This window comes from Podarcis cretensis (genome assembly GCF_951804945.1).
Source record: "Podarcis cretensis genome assembly, chromosome: 1".
Taxonomy (NCBI): Eukaryota; Metazoa; Chordata; class Lepidosauria; order Squamata; family Lacertidae; genus Podarcis; species Podarcis cretensis.
In genome coordinates, this window is record NC_137170.1 from 112,621,035 (window position 1) to 112,637,461 (window position 16,427).

Genomic DNA, 16,427 nt, shown 5'->3' on the forward strand with positions numbered 1-16,427 from the left:
TTTGTTTTTGTTTTTTAAAAAATCAATGTTTTTGAAGCTATTTTGGGAGGCGGTTTCTTAGCCTTGGAGTTATGAAGTCTCTGAGTGAATTCATACCTGTCCAAAACATGCTTGTTTGGGTGTTGTTGTGTTTTTTTAATCCCACAAACTTGCACAATGCACTCTGGCAATATATCCCCTGCATTCCTGGAAAACAAAGTGCGCAATGGAGATTTGCAAAGTGTGTGCTCATCTGTTTTTCACAGCTTTAATATATAAGAATGCTGGAAGCAAATGTGCAGATTTGTCAAGCTGGCACCCAAAGAATGAAATATATGCTTCACCCACTCACACTTGGATATTAGAGAACAACACTGTGATGTATAAGAAACAAATGGGATCTCTATACTTAGGGGCAAACAACATGTTATACAGAAATGCACGCAATGCAGCTGCAGCAAATTTTATCAGAGAAGCCGTGAGTAGGGGGAGGGTCCTTTACCATTTCCGATGGGCCATCTTCTTACTCGAGATCTTCCTTCCCCCCTCACATCTGATATACACATGTGGATCTTGGAGGAAAGGGGAAATGGCCAGTAGAAAAATGGAGAAAAGATGAGGCACCTCCTGGTCACCTGAGGCTTCTAGATCAGTGTTTCCAGCTCTTGTTGGACTACAACTCCCATCGTCCCTAGCTAGCAGGACCAGTGGTCAGGGATGATGGGAACTGTAGTCCCAAAAAATAGCTGGCTGCGCAAGTTTGGGAAACACTGTTCTAGATTCAAACAGGCTGCTTTTCTTTAGTAAGAGCAGTCATTGTCAGTGTGTCATGTCCATTTGTGCACAATGTATATAGCTTGCCCCAGGCCAAACATGCATGTGCATGACCCAAACTCCAGGCAGAGCTTGGGATCAGGGTTATTACCCTAAAGCAGAGATGGGGAAGCTGTGGCTCCCCAGATGGTTTTGAACCACAGCTCTTGTTTTTCCTAAGCGTTGGCCATGGTGACTGTGGTTGGGGGAAGTTGGGGTTCACAGTTTCCCACCCCTGTCCTAAAATTACCTGCTGGTTCACACTCCCTTCCTGCTTCCTGCTTCCTCCTCTTACATGGTATTCAAAACACAAGGAACCTATTAGCACAGAGGAAAACAAAGGAAGATAGATAGGTAATGGGCAGATCCTAAGTGGTGGTGATTAGTCATCATTGTGGTTGTCAGGAGCCAGTGGCTTCCAGATGCATTGTGGATCCGCCACTGTTTTAAAAGTCTCGCTGGAATCCCAGTTTCCAAGTTGTCATTGAGCCTCGGCTTTTCTAACTTACTTTGTGGCTCTCTCTGGGTCAGTGTCTGAAACGCAGTTCTTTCCAAACACAGAGTGCAGCGTGCATTATTGTGCTAATCCATCTGCATTATGGAAGGGGCCTCTGAGACTTTGCATGTTGGTTTTGAAAAGAGATTAATTCGTAGCTGTGTAACAGCAGAATCTCTTCGTTGTCTCTGAACACCTGACAGTGTAAAGTAGTTAATGGTATTGAAGAAGCTCTGGATTAGGGGATTCTGAAATCTGCTTATTGTTAGTATGGCTTTAATCTTTTAAATCAATGAGGTAATAATACCACAGCAAGCTTCTCTAAGTAGGAATCTTCATAATGTACAGCCCATTCATATTTTAAGGATTTTGATGACAGCCTCCTAATAGGCTTGCTTTCTAACTTTGGCATGGCTTATTAAGAAATGTATGCGAATGAGCTGCTGTTCGGGATACAAGGAACAAGTGTCAAAAGGCATTTTCTGCATAAAAAACAACAACATCACCATTGCATAATAATTCGCATCTTACACTTTGTGCACTTCTAATATTTTAAAACTCCTTTTTTAAAAAAACTGACTTTTTTAATTAATAAAAAAAAACAATCCTACAAAATGCAGAAGCGTCATTTGGAAGAACAGGCAGAATAGCAACTATGGTTAAGTAAGATGATGGTTGAGAGACAGCGACTGGTTCAATTCACCCGGCAAGCTTCATGGCTGGGTGAGGATATGAACTCCTCCTCTCATGCATCCTAATCCAATGCCCACCCTTATTTGTCCCACCAGGCTCTCGAAGAAACAGAGGCTTGTAGGATACCTGGAGGCTTGGCAAGCGTGAAGAACCAGTTTGAAAAAGCAGAAACTGCCACATCGCAGAGTACTCAGTACCAATACCAGCAGAAATCTGTACAGGTAAGAAGTAGTAGAATTAGTAATGGTGGTTGTGTGGAGGGTAGTCCTAGTTTTAAGCAACAGTAAGATGTATTGACCTTGTAAGCCACTTTCATATAAATCAGGGTGTATGCTTACAGATGACTTTTATGGGCGGTTTTTTGTTTTTGTTTTAAATGTGTGATAGCCCATTCATATTCACAGGACTCAGCTATACAGCTGCAAATAAAACGTTTTAAGTGTGTTTTAAGTACAATAAACAAAGTGACACTAGATGGCGATGGTGAGCTTAGGGAAAATTCCATGTATTTTTAAAAAACGCTTTTTGGAAAAAGCATTCCTAGAACTGTGTATAGATTCCACCTAAGTCTTTTAAAGACTGTCATCACTAAGAACAGGGCTTACTGCATCTTTTCATCATGTTACCATAACGCAAACTTGGTCTGTTGCAGTTCATATTTTGTTAAACGTATATGATCTCGGCCAAATCTGGTGGTTTACAAAAAACAACGTAAGTGCTTTCGATCTTCCCGACAGTGTTGCTGGCGTTGCTTGTGTAACGGATATTGTTATTGACAGTGCGGCTACTGTTATTTATTGCCCGTCATCAAGTATCCCATCATATACCCACCCCACCCCCACCAGGCACGTTGTAATTCATCTGTCTTGTGGCAGCATCACATTAATTTTGGCATGTCCCTTTCTTCTTTCCTTTTTTAAAAAATTTAATGAGACTTGTGCATGCAGCTGAACACTGTAATTTGCTTCACTATTTTCTGTTTTAAATGTTTACTCAATCCTCAATCCTCAATTGTGTTGTTGGTCCTAACTGGGTTTTTTTCTTGGGGGTGGGGGTTGATACTGAGAAGTGTCACATGTCTGGGTGGCTTTATTTTAAGCCATCAAGCACTGTAATCGTGTCTCTTGACCTTACAGTTACTTGGTGGAACTGTGAAGTGTGACTCAAACCAAAATTGATAATGCAGCATCCACCACCCAGTATTGTATAGGTAATGTTTCTGCTTCTATTCATAAGGCCCGCCCTCTAGTCCTCCTCCTCCTCTCAGCTTGTCGATGATATTTTTTGCCTCAGGATACAGATTTCTACCCAACATTGTTTGTGCAGATTACTGAGCCATCCATTGATAGGATTCCCTCAAGTATCTCTGAGGGAAGCTGAGATAATCATTCTTACTTTTAAAAATAATCTGCCTACATATTTATTGCCTACTACTACTGCTATTATTAAAAAGTAAAGGTTAAGGTACCCCTGACCGTTAGGTCCAGTTGCGGACGACTCTGGGGTTGAACTCTCATCTTGCTTTACTGCCTGAGGGAGCCGGTGTTTGTCTGCAGACAGCTTCTGGGTCATGTGGCCAGCATGACTAAGCCGCATCTGGCAAACCAGAGCAGTGCACGGAAACACCATTTATCTTCCTGCCGGAGCGGTACCTATTTATCTACTTGTACTTTGACGTGCTTTCGAACTGCTAGGTGGGCAGGAGCTGGGACAGAGTAATGTGTCCTTCCTACTATTATTTAAAGGTAAAGGCAAAGGTACCCCTGCCCGTACGGGCCAGTCTTGACAGACTCTGGGGTTGTGCGCCCATCTCACTTAAGAGGCCAGGGGCCAGTGCTGTCCGGAGACACTTCCGGGTCACGTGGCCAGCATGACATCGCTGCTCTGGCGAGCCAGAGCCGCACACGGAAACGCCGTTTACCTTCCCGCTGGTAAGCGGTCCCTATTTATCTACTTGCACCCGGGGGTGCTTTCGAACTGCTAGGTTGGCAGGCGCTGGGACCGAACGATGGGAGCGCACCCCGCCGCAGGGATTCGAACCGCCGACCTTTCGATCGGCAAGTCCTAGGCGCTGAGGCTTTAGTATTTAATAAATTTGTATTCCACCCTTCATTTGTAGATCTCAGAGCAGTTCAATCATAAAAATACAAGATAAAAGCATGAAATATTTTATTTTATTTTATTTTATTTTATTTTATTTTATTTTATTTTATTTTTTATTTATTTTGTATGCCGTCCTTCAGGTCTCAGGACTGTTCACAACAAAAACTAGTATAACCGAGAGTTATATAGGTAGAGAGACAGGATAAGAAATATAACAATTATTGTTAATGGCTACCATCATCACTTCAAGGAAATATACATTTCAGCATATCAGATTGGATGGTAACTCCAAAACAATGTCAGTGAACAGAGTACCATTAGTATAATGGTCTGGGTTTGACAACATTGTCATGAAGTTTGTGATTGATTGATTGATTGATTGATTGATTTACAATGTATCCTTAAATATTGCTAGTGCTCGCATAAAACTCTGCCTACTCGTATGGTTGGCGAATAAGCAAAAATTACAGAGCTTGCATTAAAGTTTGATGACTGTCAAATTCTCCAACTTGCAAGAGGGCTGGCCCATGGCATTTTGTTGACTGAACAACAGAACAGCAAATGATGCATCCCCAAACCTATCCCTATGCACATAAGGAACCCAAGCTGGCCTAGTTGTTTTCAAAGAAAATCCCACAAGTCCCTTTCTCTGGGAGCAAAAATGCAATAAACATACATTAAACAATTAACAGTTTGCTGCTCTCTAATGACACTCAAAATCAACTGCCTGAGGCATCCCCATCCCCTTCGCTCTACCTAATGATAGCGCCGGCCCTGTATTGCCATTGAAAGAGGATGTGCCATGGGAATGTTCACTTGGCTTTAAACAAAAAAAGTAATATGAGCTGCTTCCCTGATTGGCAATTTTCCTGGATGCGCATGAATATTGGTAATTTTCAATGTTCTGTTTTACAGGGTTACTGTAAGGACCCCTGGATGGTTAGGTCCTGTCAAAGGTGACTATAGTGGTACCTCGGGTTACATACGCTTCAGGTTACATACTCCGCTAACCCAGAAATAGTGCTTCAGGTTAAGAACTTTGCTTCAGGATGAGAACAGAAATCGTTCTCCAGCGGCGCAGTGGCAGCAGCGGGAGGCCCCTTTAGCTAAAGTGGTGCTTCAGGTTAAGAACAGTTTCAGGTTAAGTACGGACCTCCAGAATGAATTAAGTACTTAACCCGAGGTACCACTGTACAAGGTTGTGGCGCTCATCTACCTTTCAGGCCGAGTGAGTCGGTGTTTGTCCACAGACAGCTTTCCGAGTCATGTGACTAGCATGACTAAACCACTTCTGGCACAACAGAAGCCAGAGTGCATGGAAATGCCATTTACCTTCCTGCCACAGCGGGACTGATTTATCTACTTGCACTGGTATGCTTTCTGCTAGGTTGGCAGAAGCTGGGACAGCCAATGTGAGCTCACCCCATCGCAGGGACTCGAACTGCTGACCTTTTGAATCGGCAAGCCCAAGAGGCTCAGTGGTTTAGACCACAGTGCCACCCATGTCCTTGTGGCGGTTACTGTATCTGAAGGTAAAACAAACAAATGAATGAAGTGCCAGTCAAAGCTCATATTGTAGAACAGTGATCCAAACACACCTCTTCTCTATGGCCCCCAAACATATGAAAATGTAAACCACGTCTTTGGGGTTATAATTCATTATAAACTATCTGTGAGTGTTTTGCATATATTTTTCTTGGAGCTGTGCTAAGCTGTTCTCTTTGGGAAAGAGTTTGCTGTTTTCTTTGTGTTAAATTTAATCAGCTTCTCTAAATAGATCAAAAATGGCACAGAGGAACCCAGATGCTACACAAAGCCATATAAACGCAGCTTCCAAATGTTGGTTTAGATAAGAGGTTTATGTATTTTATTACTTCATTATCATATATCATGGAAAAAAACTGTTGCAGCCAAGTTAATGATTTTTGGAATATGTAAGGGATGGTATAATGAAACTCATTGCACTATATATGTGCTGTTCATTTTGAGAAATAGTAACGGCTTGATAAACAGCCACATTTACTCTAATGCTCAGCGCTCATCTATGAAACAACAAAATGATGTTAGTCTAAAACTCTGCTGAACCAATAAATAAAATTCCATGGTCTCGAGGTGCTTTAAATCAAGGTCATTCATACACAAGGTCACTGTCAATTATGTCATCCAGCTTTTACAGTCCACAGTGAGACAGCTAGCTGCCTTTGGGTATCAACGTGAGCAGGTTTTATTTACATAAAATGAGAACTCTGTATCCGAAGGCAGAATTAAAAGCATCACCAAAAAATGTTTTGAGTCTAATGCTGGAGGTACATGTCAATGAAATCATGGGTTTTCACATGGAGAATTGCGATTAAATCCTTTCACACAATCTGTAGTAGGAAATGTTTCATCCCTAGAGAAATGTCATATTGTGTTTGTCCGTGCCTGGGTTTGTGTGCCTGGTTTCAAATAAAGGTTAAGGTTCTTGGTTCTTCTTCCCAGTGAAGCCCATTAGGATGAAGCAGCCTGAAATCACTCAGAGTAGCCTGAAATCTTGACTAGGACTGAGCAGAGGCACCAGCTTCTCAAGTTGATTGAGGGGCCTGATGCGACGTCCTAATGTTGTCACAAGGAGCCATGGGATAGAGCCAAATGCCCTCTGAACATTGAGGGAGTCTGGCCCTCTTAAAAAAATCAGGGGGGCCAAAACAGCCTCAGCCCCTAGGAGCTGGCATGTATGGACCAGGGACTGAGTATACCATAATGTATAGTAAATGTATGTGAGAGAGTTTCTCTGTGTGTATGTGGTTGTACTGTAAACAATTTTGCATCTAGGCATCTAGGCTGCTTTGCTTTTAAACTGTGGGTGAAACCCAATGTTGTGTGAGGGGGCTACTGCTTGTACAACAGGACTTCCTCTTCCTCTTGGGGTGTTCCTTGATTAGAGCTCTAGGGGAGGAGGGGAAGGGGAAGTCCATTCCACTCATGTACTGACAACTGGCTATCATCCTGTGAATTTTAAAATTAGCCATTGACAATACTTCACTATGCTTCCTTAAATTAACCCGCTGGTACCTAATATGGGAATACAGGTTGTGTATGAGGCAGGGCTGGTATTGCAAACTCTTCTGGAAGAGTCCGTGTTATGACATCAACACATTCTGCATTTTCTCTCTCTCCACCAGCAGGCAGCCATTGTTGCAGTACAGGTGCAGGGAAACACATGTCTTGATAATGTGACAACCTGGATATGTCATTAGTGTAGCTTCCAGATGACCCTTCATCATGATTTGCTTGCAGGAGTATTAGACAAAGTTGGCTATTTAATGAGCATTCACTCTCAACGCTTGATCATCGCAATGTGCTCCATATGGGGCTACCCTTCTGCTTTGTCTGGTGCCCAGTGCTGCAACTAGATTGTTGATGGGAACATGTCAGCACATGACACTGGTACTTATTATACTTATTATACCATATTATACTGGACCAGGTTCAGGGTTCTTGTCTTAATGTACAAGGCCCTTGGGTGCAAGATACCTTCAGCACCTCCTGATGCCTTATATCTCTGCCCAACCACTGTGATCTTTGAAAGGAATCTCAGTCAGCCCCGCTCTCCCCCATGGTTCAGATACATGGCTTGTAACTACCAGAAGCTGTGCATTCAGTATTTGGGGCAAAATCCTGTAGAACCCCCTTCCAGTTGAGATTAGGTAGGCACCCTCTCTGGTAAACTTCAGGTGCTTGAAAAAGACTTTCCTATTTTAGCAGGCATTAAAGGTAGTTTTCTGTTTCTATGATAGATTTTAAGTGTCCTTATTCTAGAGGGTTATTTTGTTTAAACATTTTACGTGCACCACATAGAAATTCTGTGTTTTAAGTAGGCGATGTGGTGCTCCCCAGATATTGCTGGACTTCAACTACCATCATTCCTGACTATTAACCAAGCTGGCTGGTACTACAGGGAGCAGGAGTACAACAACAGATGGAGGGCTAACCCTCCATTACAGGAAAGCAAATTTAGGTAAAACTTGAGGGAGAAAAAAGCCAAAATAATTAAAGGTGTGAAACACAAAAGGCCTATATTTAATAGGTTTGCATATGCAATTTACTCAGACCATCTCATATCTACAGTCAGAAATTCTGCCAGCTATGGTGATACAACGAACCGTTCTGACAGCTCTCTGTGGCACGGTACATTTCATTGGTGCAAGTTTAACACGGCTCAGCAGAAAAACCAGGAGTGAGTTATAGAGGTCAACCAAAACAAGCATAAATAAAGCCTTTTAGAGTGTGTTAAAAGTGTTTTTATTGATACTGGGCTTTATCTTCAGGTGCTTTATGCCATGTTAGCAGTAGTTCCCTGATCTCTCCAGGCTGGTCAGAAGTAGCTGTTCCCTTCCATGTAGTTAATAATTACTTCCCATGTTACTTTTTAACCGGGAATGGGGGGGGTGTGTGGATTTGATCCAGTTTTCATTTAAAGGCAAACTTGCTTAATTCACACTTAACAATATGCAAATCAAAACACAGCCAACTCAAAATTTGCACTTCTCCGAAGGTAACTTCTCCAGTCAAGTGATGTGTATGAGAAATATCTATATTGTACATGTCATGATGGGTGTAGCATTATTCCCAAAGAGCAGTCTGTTCCGAGAATGGAGCCTGAGCAGCCACACTGTGGAAAGCCATTTCTGTTGTTTTAAAAAAGAAAATAAACAAACTGAGAGCACCTTGAATTTGAAGTCAATGATGAAAATTCTTAACAATTTGTCCATTCCCCAAAGATTAATCCAATCATCAGAGGACATTCTCCTCAAAATGTATGAAAATGACTGGGCCAAATACTTCAGCCAAGGACTAGATTTGAGTGGAGATGGGAAGTGGGAGAGAACCTGGCAGGTTCCCCACAATAAAGTGAAAAGACAATCTTCTTTGTGTAGTATTTTCTCAGACTTGGGTCTCTGGCTGTTTTTGGACTACAACTCCCATCATTCCTAGCTAGCAGGGTCAGGGATGATGGGTATTGTAGTTCAAAAACAGCTGGGGGGACCCAAGGGTTTTTTTTGGGGGGACTGGTATACAGCAGGAGATGTGATGTGCATGCAGTAGAACAGGGACGTCCAACTCCCAAGAGACTGCGATCTACTCCCGGATAAAAAAAATCTAGCAGTGATCTACCCATTTGGGAGGGAACCCAAAGTTGTTGAGCTAGGGAGGCAGGCCAAAGTTGCTGAGCTTTTTTGGGGGGATGCCTTACTTCTGCTGCTTTTTTTGGGGGGACACGCCATGAAATGCTTACCGAGTAGTAAACACGGCAGCAATAACTCCATCTTCCTTTTTTGCAATCTTGCACGAATGAAGGGAAGAGCAAGGGGGCGGGGGTGGGTGCCCTTTTTGCCCCGCAGAGGAAAGTGAGCCCTCGATCAACCGCGATCTACCACTATCATCCGGGGATCGACCTATCAATCGCGGTTGACCGGTTGGAGATCCCTGAGGTAGAAGTTTAGTATAATACTAAACTTTCAACTTCTTGAGACTGAAAAGAAGCTTTTGCCCAATTAATAATGTCCCATGAATTACGCCACTCTTAATTTGATTTTCAAATGCATCATGAAGAAGAAATCAGCTTACCTACTACAGGTTTGTAAAAAAACCAAAAACCAAAACAAGCACAGACCTCTAGGCATCTTCTTTGTCTTCTATGTATGCAGGCTTTACACAAATAAATCCTATTAGCAGCAATATGTACTGCAAGGCTAAAAACAAACAAACAAACAACCACCATAGTCTTTCGGGCTGAAAAGGAATTCCGGGCACAAAAGACACTCATAGAGAGAACAGAGATTATCTTCTTGGTCTTAATAGAATAGGGCAGAGCAGAAAGTGGGACTGTCTGGATAAAAACAAGAGCTTGGTCCTCTGCATATTTACTCAGTTTTCTGGCCTGTGGATGGGACATGGGTGGTGCTGTGGGTTAAACCACAGAGCCTAGGACTTGCCAATCAGAAGGTCAGCTGTTCGAATCCCCACAACGGGGTGAGCTCCCGTTGCTCGGTCCCAGCTCCTGCCAACCTAGCAGTTCGAAAGCATGTCAAAGTGCAAGTAGATAAATAGGTACCACTCCGGTGGGAAGGTAAACGATGTTTCCGTGCACTGATCTGGTTCGCCAGAAGTGGCTTAGTCATGCTGGTCACCTGACCCGGAAGCTGTACGCCGGATCCCTCGGCCAATAAAGCGAGATGAGCGCCGCAAACCCAGAGTCGGTCACGACTGGTCAGGGGTCCCTTTACTTTTACCTAATCCTTTAGGAGCTCAACTTTTTTTCTTCTGCTGCTTTCATTAATGGTGCTGTATTTATATCTAATGGAGCTTCCTCTTCTGTAGGATCATAAATAATACACACCCCAGTTTAAAAAAAAGGTGCTCGCCATTTGATTTAACGTGATTTGTCAGTAATGTACTACACTCTCACGGGCGCAATCTCAACTGGTACTTACCTATGCTTAGTGCATTTCACTTACTTAAAGTAAACCTAATGCTAAAAATAAGTATAGATCGAAATGCATATGGTAGTCATATCCCTTGAGGTATATGGGAGACAGGCAGGGAGAGTAGCCTCCAGCAAAAAATCTCATCTAATCAAGTTATGCATTCACTTCCCCTTCTGAAACTGCATGGGTTTTCTGTCCACAGATTTCTGACAATTCTTAAGGGAATCCATAGCCTGTCACAGGAAATTATTCAATTCCTTTTAATCAATGTGATGCATTCCCAGTTTGAAAGCTGTTTTAAGCCACCCGAGCAAATATAAAGATCAGGTCTGCTGTGTTGCCCTATTGCAAGCCAGGATTCACGTAGCTAATGGTAACAAGGAAATCCAGGCTGGCATCCTGTCCTTATTTAACTTTGGTATGTTGGGTCAATATTCAATGCAGTGTACCAAAGAGAGCAATAGAAGCTTGATCAAGATGCATTTTAAACATTGGACTTGAAGCATGCATCACCTCAGTTAGAAATAATAATGATTGTTGAGCCCATGTTCCTTAGGAAAAGAAATCTGCTAATGTTATTGTTGTGCATTAGAGTCAAATAGGCAAAAAATACCTGATTTTACCATGAATTTTCTTTCACACTGCAGCTTTCAGGTCAATAGCTGTTTGCCTCTCCTTTCAGACTGCTATGTTTGTTTTGTGTGTGTGTAGGAGCACACAGTACAGTCTTACTATAAAAGATCTTTGTTCTAGAAGGAACATTTGGCAATAAACAGTGGAAAACAAGTTAAATCTTCATTTTTAAAAGCTAGCAACAAACCAGGAAAGCATATCAGTTCCGTGACATTATAAGATCTGGGAGGCCGAAGGAAGAAGGCTTGCTCTTTTCTGATCACTGACAGGATCCTTGAATGATTTCCTCTGTAAGCGTTCATTCAAATTATTTGCTGTGGATATTCTACTAGGAGGAACATTTTGGATCCAAGACACTGACTTGGCTTTAACTCACCCCACCCTGAGTGTCCAAGTGGAAGGTGGTTCTGACCATACTAATTGGGTACCCATGAGGCCAAGGCAGCAATGCAGTTCTGTGGTTGCAGCACCAAGTGAGCAACTTGCTCTGAGGAAGACTGGAGATGAACTGAGACCTAATACATCTCTTCGTTCAGTCTACCTTCCCCAGGCTCCACCACCTTGGCCTGACACCTGTGGTTCTGGCCAGCACTCTGTCCTGAAGACAAGTACTTACTCTTTCTATGACCTTCCTTCTGATGTCCTCCTTGTGTTGCTGGGCAACTCTGATTCCTAATAGTGTCTCTTAAGGACCTAAGCTCTGCATACTCCAGACCACCAGCCTCAGTTTCCATGGCTTCCAAATCATCAGCCCAAGCTTCTGTAGGAGCACACAGTGAACCTGGTCCAATTCCCCAGTGAGTGGTACAGCAGCCCCAGGTGTGGCTGACTCCTCTTTATTCAACTCTGATTCTCTTCTGCTGTCTGTAATTTGAGCACTGATACCATTGTATTACAGAGGTATTATATATTAGTTGTGCAAGCTTTTGAGCTATGTGCAGTTCTTCACATAAAACGAGTGGCTGAATAATGGTTAGTACTTGCTTCTAGCAGAACTGAAAGCAAAGTCCAACTAAAGGGCAAACATCACTCGTCTCTGGATAGCAAGAAATATATTTATTAGTAATCCTTCTATTCTGGCTTCTAAAGAACTCAGGGTGGCACACTTGCAATGATCTCCTTTCATCCTCATGGCATCCTGGTGGGATAGGTAATGCTGACTTGCTAAAGGCCACAAAATGCACATCATGGCTGCGCTGGAAGCAAACTGAAGATGCCATGTGAAAGCCTCCATCCGTCAGATTATATCAGATTCCGCATTTACAAAAATACAGCCCGGTTTAAATGTGCTGAGCAAAAAAGAAGAAAAGGAATTGCGCACACAGTGTCACCGGTTCTGTGTGCATAATGAACATGCTAGCACAAAATACTCCTGAGGCACAGATCACTTGTGTACTAATGCTGCACATGTAGATGCCAACAGGCATGACACCAGGTGCATGGAACCCAGCATGGGTGAGTTTGTTACACATTTAACCCAGGTCTCTGTCCCATTGTATTCCAGTGACATACATCCTAGTGAATTTGCAATACACTATCTATTTTGGAGACTCATTATGGATACCTCTTTTCTGCTTGACCCAAAGACAGGTCTTACGTAGTGGTCTTACTATCTTTGTAAGACAACAATCTGCTAATACTGAAATAATATACTAAAAATGAATCTAAACACTGGAGAAGGCAGCAAGAAACTAGCTGAAATAGATAAGACAATGCAGTTATATATATATCTCTCTACTCAGAAGCAAGCACCACTTCAAATAGACTTATAACACCATCCAAACCATGTAGACTCAGAAATAAGACCTATTGAATTAAATTGGGGTTACTCATAGTCATGCTATGAGTCCACATGACCGGAAGCTGTACGCCAGCTCCCTCGGCCAATAAAGCGAGATGAGCGCTGCGACCCCAGAGTCGTTCACGACTGGACCTAATGGTCAGGGGTCCCTTTACCTTTTACTCATAGTTAAAGAGGATTAGGATTTCAGCATAAAACTCAGATTTGATTATAGAATTGCATTCTAAAGGCATTTTAAAATCAAAAGTATGAGAATTAATTTAACAAATATTGTTTGCTAAAGAGTTGCATAGTGAGGGAGAAAAAGGAAAAAAGCATGAAGCATGAGAGGAAGAAGTCCAGCATGTGACAAATAATAAGAAGCAGAAAAATGGAAAGGAAGGAAATTAGAATATAGAGAAACCAGAGATGAAGGCAAGCAGGATCTAGAGAATGAATACATTTTTTTGCCAATTATTTTTATTGATTTTCCATAAATTTTAACAATTTTTCACCAAATTAATACAAGTTCAATACAAATTTAAAAGTTGACTTACCAGCCACCCCAGATGTCCCCTCTATTTTCCTTCCTCCTTTGCTGCTCCCAATAAAATAACTTTTCCAGCTATAATTAAAAATACATTCATCCCTTCGCCTCCACACCTGTTCAGTTACCAATTTCTGCTATATCTTTTATACATTGTTATAACCTGTCCTCAAAATAGTTGAGTAGAGTAAATCCTCATCTATCTATAATACTTGTTCATCAATTTTCAAACATTTCCTCCTGATACCTCTTGAGTAACATTTTACCTGAGAAAAACAGGTCTTGTTTCCTCCCAGTCAACATACACACATTCCTCCCTAACATAGTCTTGAACATTGCTGTCTGACATCTGGCCCCAGTAATCAACAACTCATCTTCACTGGTGCGGCGTGCAGAGGGTGAAAATGAAACCCCTATAATTTTTTTTGTAAAAATATGTAATAAACACCCCCCCTTTAATACTGCCAATCTCCCAGCATCACCCACCCTTCAGATTTTGCCAAATTTAATCCTCAGTTTTACATACAACCAGCTCATTAATAAATAAACACAATCCACACCTCTTCTTTTCTGTCTGAAAGTCTTAGAAGCCGCCAAGTTGGTATACACTGTGGTCCATCCCGTCCCTTTCACTGTTCTTCTTTCCAACTTCAAGCTTCAAGAGGGTTGGCTGATGTAATCTCAACAAAATCCATATGTCCTCTCCATCCTCCTTCCTAAACTAATTAATCTTCCTGCAGTCCATACTGCCAATCCTCAGTTCCATTACATCCAACTCAACAGTTTATTCTCTTCCAAGTGCTTTACAGACAGTCAGTCCAGTTATTACCAAAAAGGCATTAATGGACGACCACAGGTCGTGCCCTTTTGTTACCCTCAAAAGGATAGGGGAGACATGCCCCTTACCCATTAATCTCCATGGGGACCCCTCCCAGGCATCAGAGCACCCGAGAGGGCGACTTGCTGGGTTCGTTGCATAACAGGAAGTCCGAGATTGAATACATTTTGTGGCAAGTTGCAGAATCATAAATTGAATGTGAAAAGGAAAAGGTAACTGAAGAGGAATCAAAGGCAGAGAAACATGATCATATTTGTGTGAGGAAAAATAAGGCAGGTGACAAAATGAAAGCAACAAGAGGGTAATTCAGAAGACCAACCAAAAGAGCACTGCAATAATCCAAGTGTCAGAAAATAAGAGAATGATTCAAAGGATGGACAGAATAAACAAAAAGAAATGAATGAATTTTAGCTGGCTTTGACAACCGAAAATGACAGAGCTTAGCTGAAAATAAAGTCTGTGAAGAAAAAAGAAGGAAAAGGTTCTGAGATCTCTGGTTGGAAGAGAAGGACAACTGATAACATCAGCCATAAATCAAAGAAGGAAAAAGAACGGGAAGAGAAGAGACAGGAAAAATAAGATATTCTATTTTCTGTTTGAAGATTTAACTTCAAAGAATGAGCAGGCTGCCATGTGGAAGCAGCAAGAAGACATGATGAAAGATTGGCAAAAGAAGAAGACAGATCAGAAATAGAAAAGAGTAGCTAGATATCGTCCTGAACATGCTGATCAATATGAAAAGACTAAATGAGAGAATCTAAAACTCTAATGAAGGTAAACAACAAGAATCAAACAGCCTGAATCAGCCTGAATTCCTTTAGGAATTTCAAATAATAGAAACACAAGCATTGTTAAAAAAATATATGAGGAGAACCATGAAACTAAACTCATGCAAGGAAGAAAGAAGAGTATGATTAACAATATTGAAAACAGAAGGAAGAAGAGAATTACTAATAATATTTAATGCAGAGGAGAGATCAGGAAGAGATCAGCATACAAGGGGCATTCAGATAAATTAGCTAAGGAAAAGAACATTGTTTATGTTCTGTTAGCATGAAGATCTGATTGATAAGACTCAAAAAGAGTATTTGATAAAATTCAAATAAGATTTGTTCAAGTAATTAAGAAACAAAGGGAGATATCCAATGTTAGTGATTCTCAGAGTAGGCCCACTGAATTCAGCAGACAACCACTGATTTAAATGGGTCTGCTCTAAGTTTGACTAACACTGGATGCCACCGAAAAGCAAGATGAAAAACTAGCCAATAGCAAGTGAAGAAGAATCAACCATTGTTCTTAAATTAAAATTAGAATTAAAAGTCAAAGAAAACTAACCAGAAATCAAGGAGGGATTAGTTAGAGAAAGAAAGCAAAATGAGCTAAAGCAATATATTTAATGAGAAGAAGAAGAAATGAGATGAAAAAGGACTGGATGTAGGTTTGGGTGAGGACGAAACCAGAAAGATCTTCTGAAGAAATAGTAGAGAAAGAAGAAAATCATGAGGCATAGGGGGAGGCATAGGAATTTGCCTTGTATCAAAGCATCTTCCTTTATTTCTTCTGCTCATTGCTTTCCTTCTTCCACTGCTATTTCTTTAGATGATCTGTCCAGCTCAGTATTGTCTATACTGACTAGGCATCTTTTCCAGCCCTGGAGATGCCCAGGATTGAATGTGGGACCTTCTCCATGCATTGCAGGTCCTCTGCCAATGAGCTATGACCCATTTGGTTGAGAAGGTTTAGAAATAAGAGTTCTATAAAGGACCAGGAGATGTAAGTTACAGAAATAGAAAAGTCAGGAGCTGCTGATTTATTATGGTGGGCAGGGGAACTAAGCAAAAATCCGAGATGTGAGACATGGGGAGGGGATGAAAAAAGGTAGAGCACAAAATTAACAGTTAAAAAGCAAGGAGAAGAAGGAAAAGAAGCAATTTGTTTTGGCAAATACTAAGGTTGAGCAGGTGGAAGAAGAAAAGACATGTACATTAATTTATGCCAGGGAGAAGAAATGTGTTTAGTCTTGCCCCATAACTTATAAAGCAGCCCAAGTTCATTACTGAAATTACTACAATGAG

At 41.5% G+C, this 16,427-nt stretch overlaps 1 protein-coding gene across 1 annotated transcript in view; it reads left to right on the forward strand.

The window, feature by feature from the left end:
• The window catches only part of XIRP2 (xin actin binding repeat containing 2), an 87,647-nt gene that overhangs the window by 41,899 nt on the left and 29,321 nt on the right, over nt 1-16,427 (forward strand). Inside the window, exon 3 of the mRNA XM_079974905.1 lies at nt 2,077-2,202. Within this exon, the coding sequence (XP_079831031.1) occupies nt 2,077-2,202 (126 nt within the window). The remainder of the gene's footprint in view (nt 1-2,076; nt 2,203-16,427) is intronic.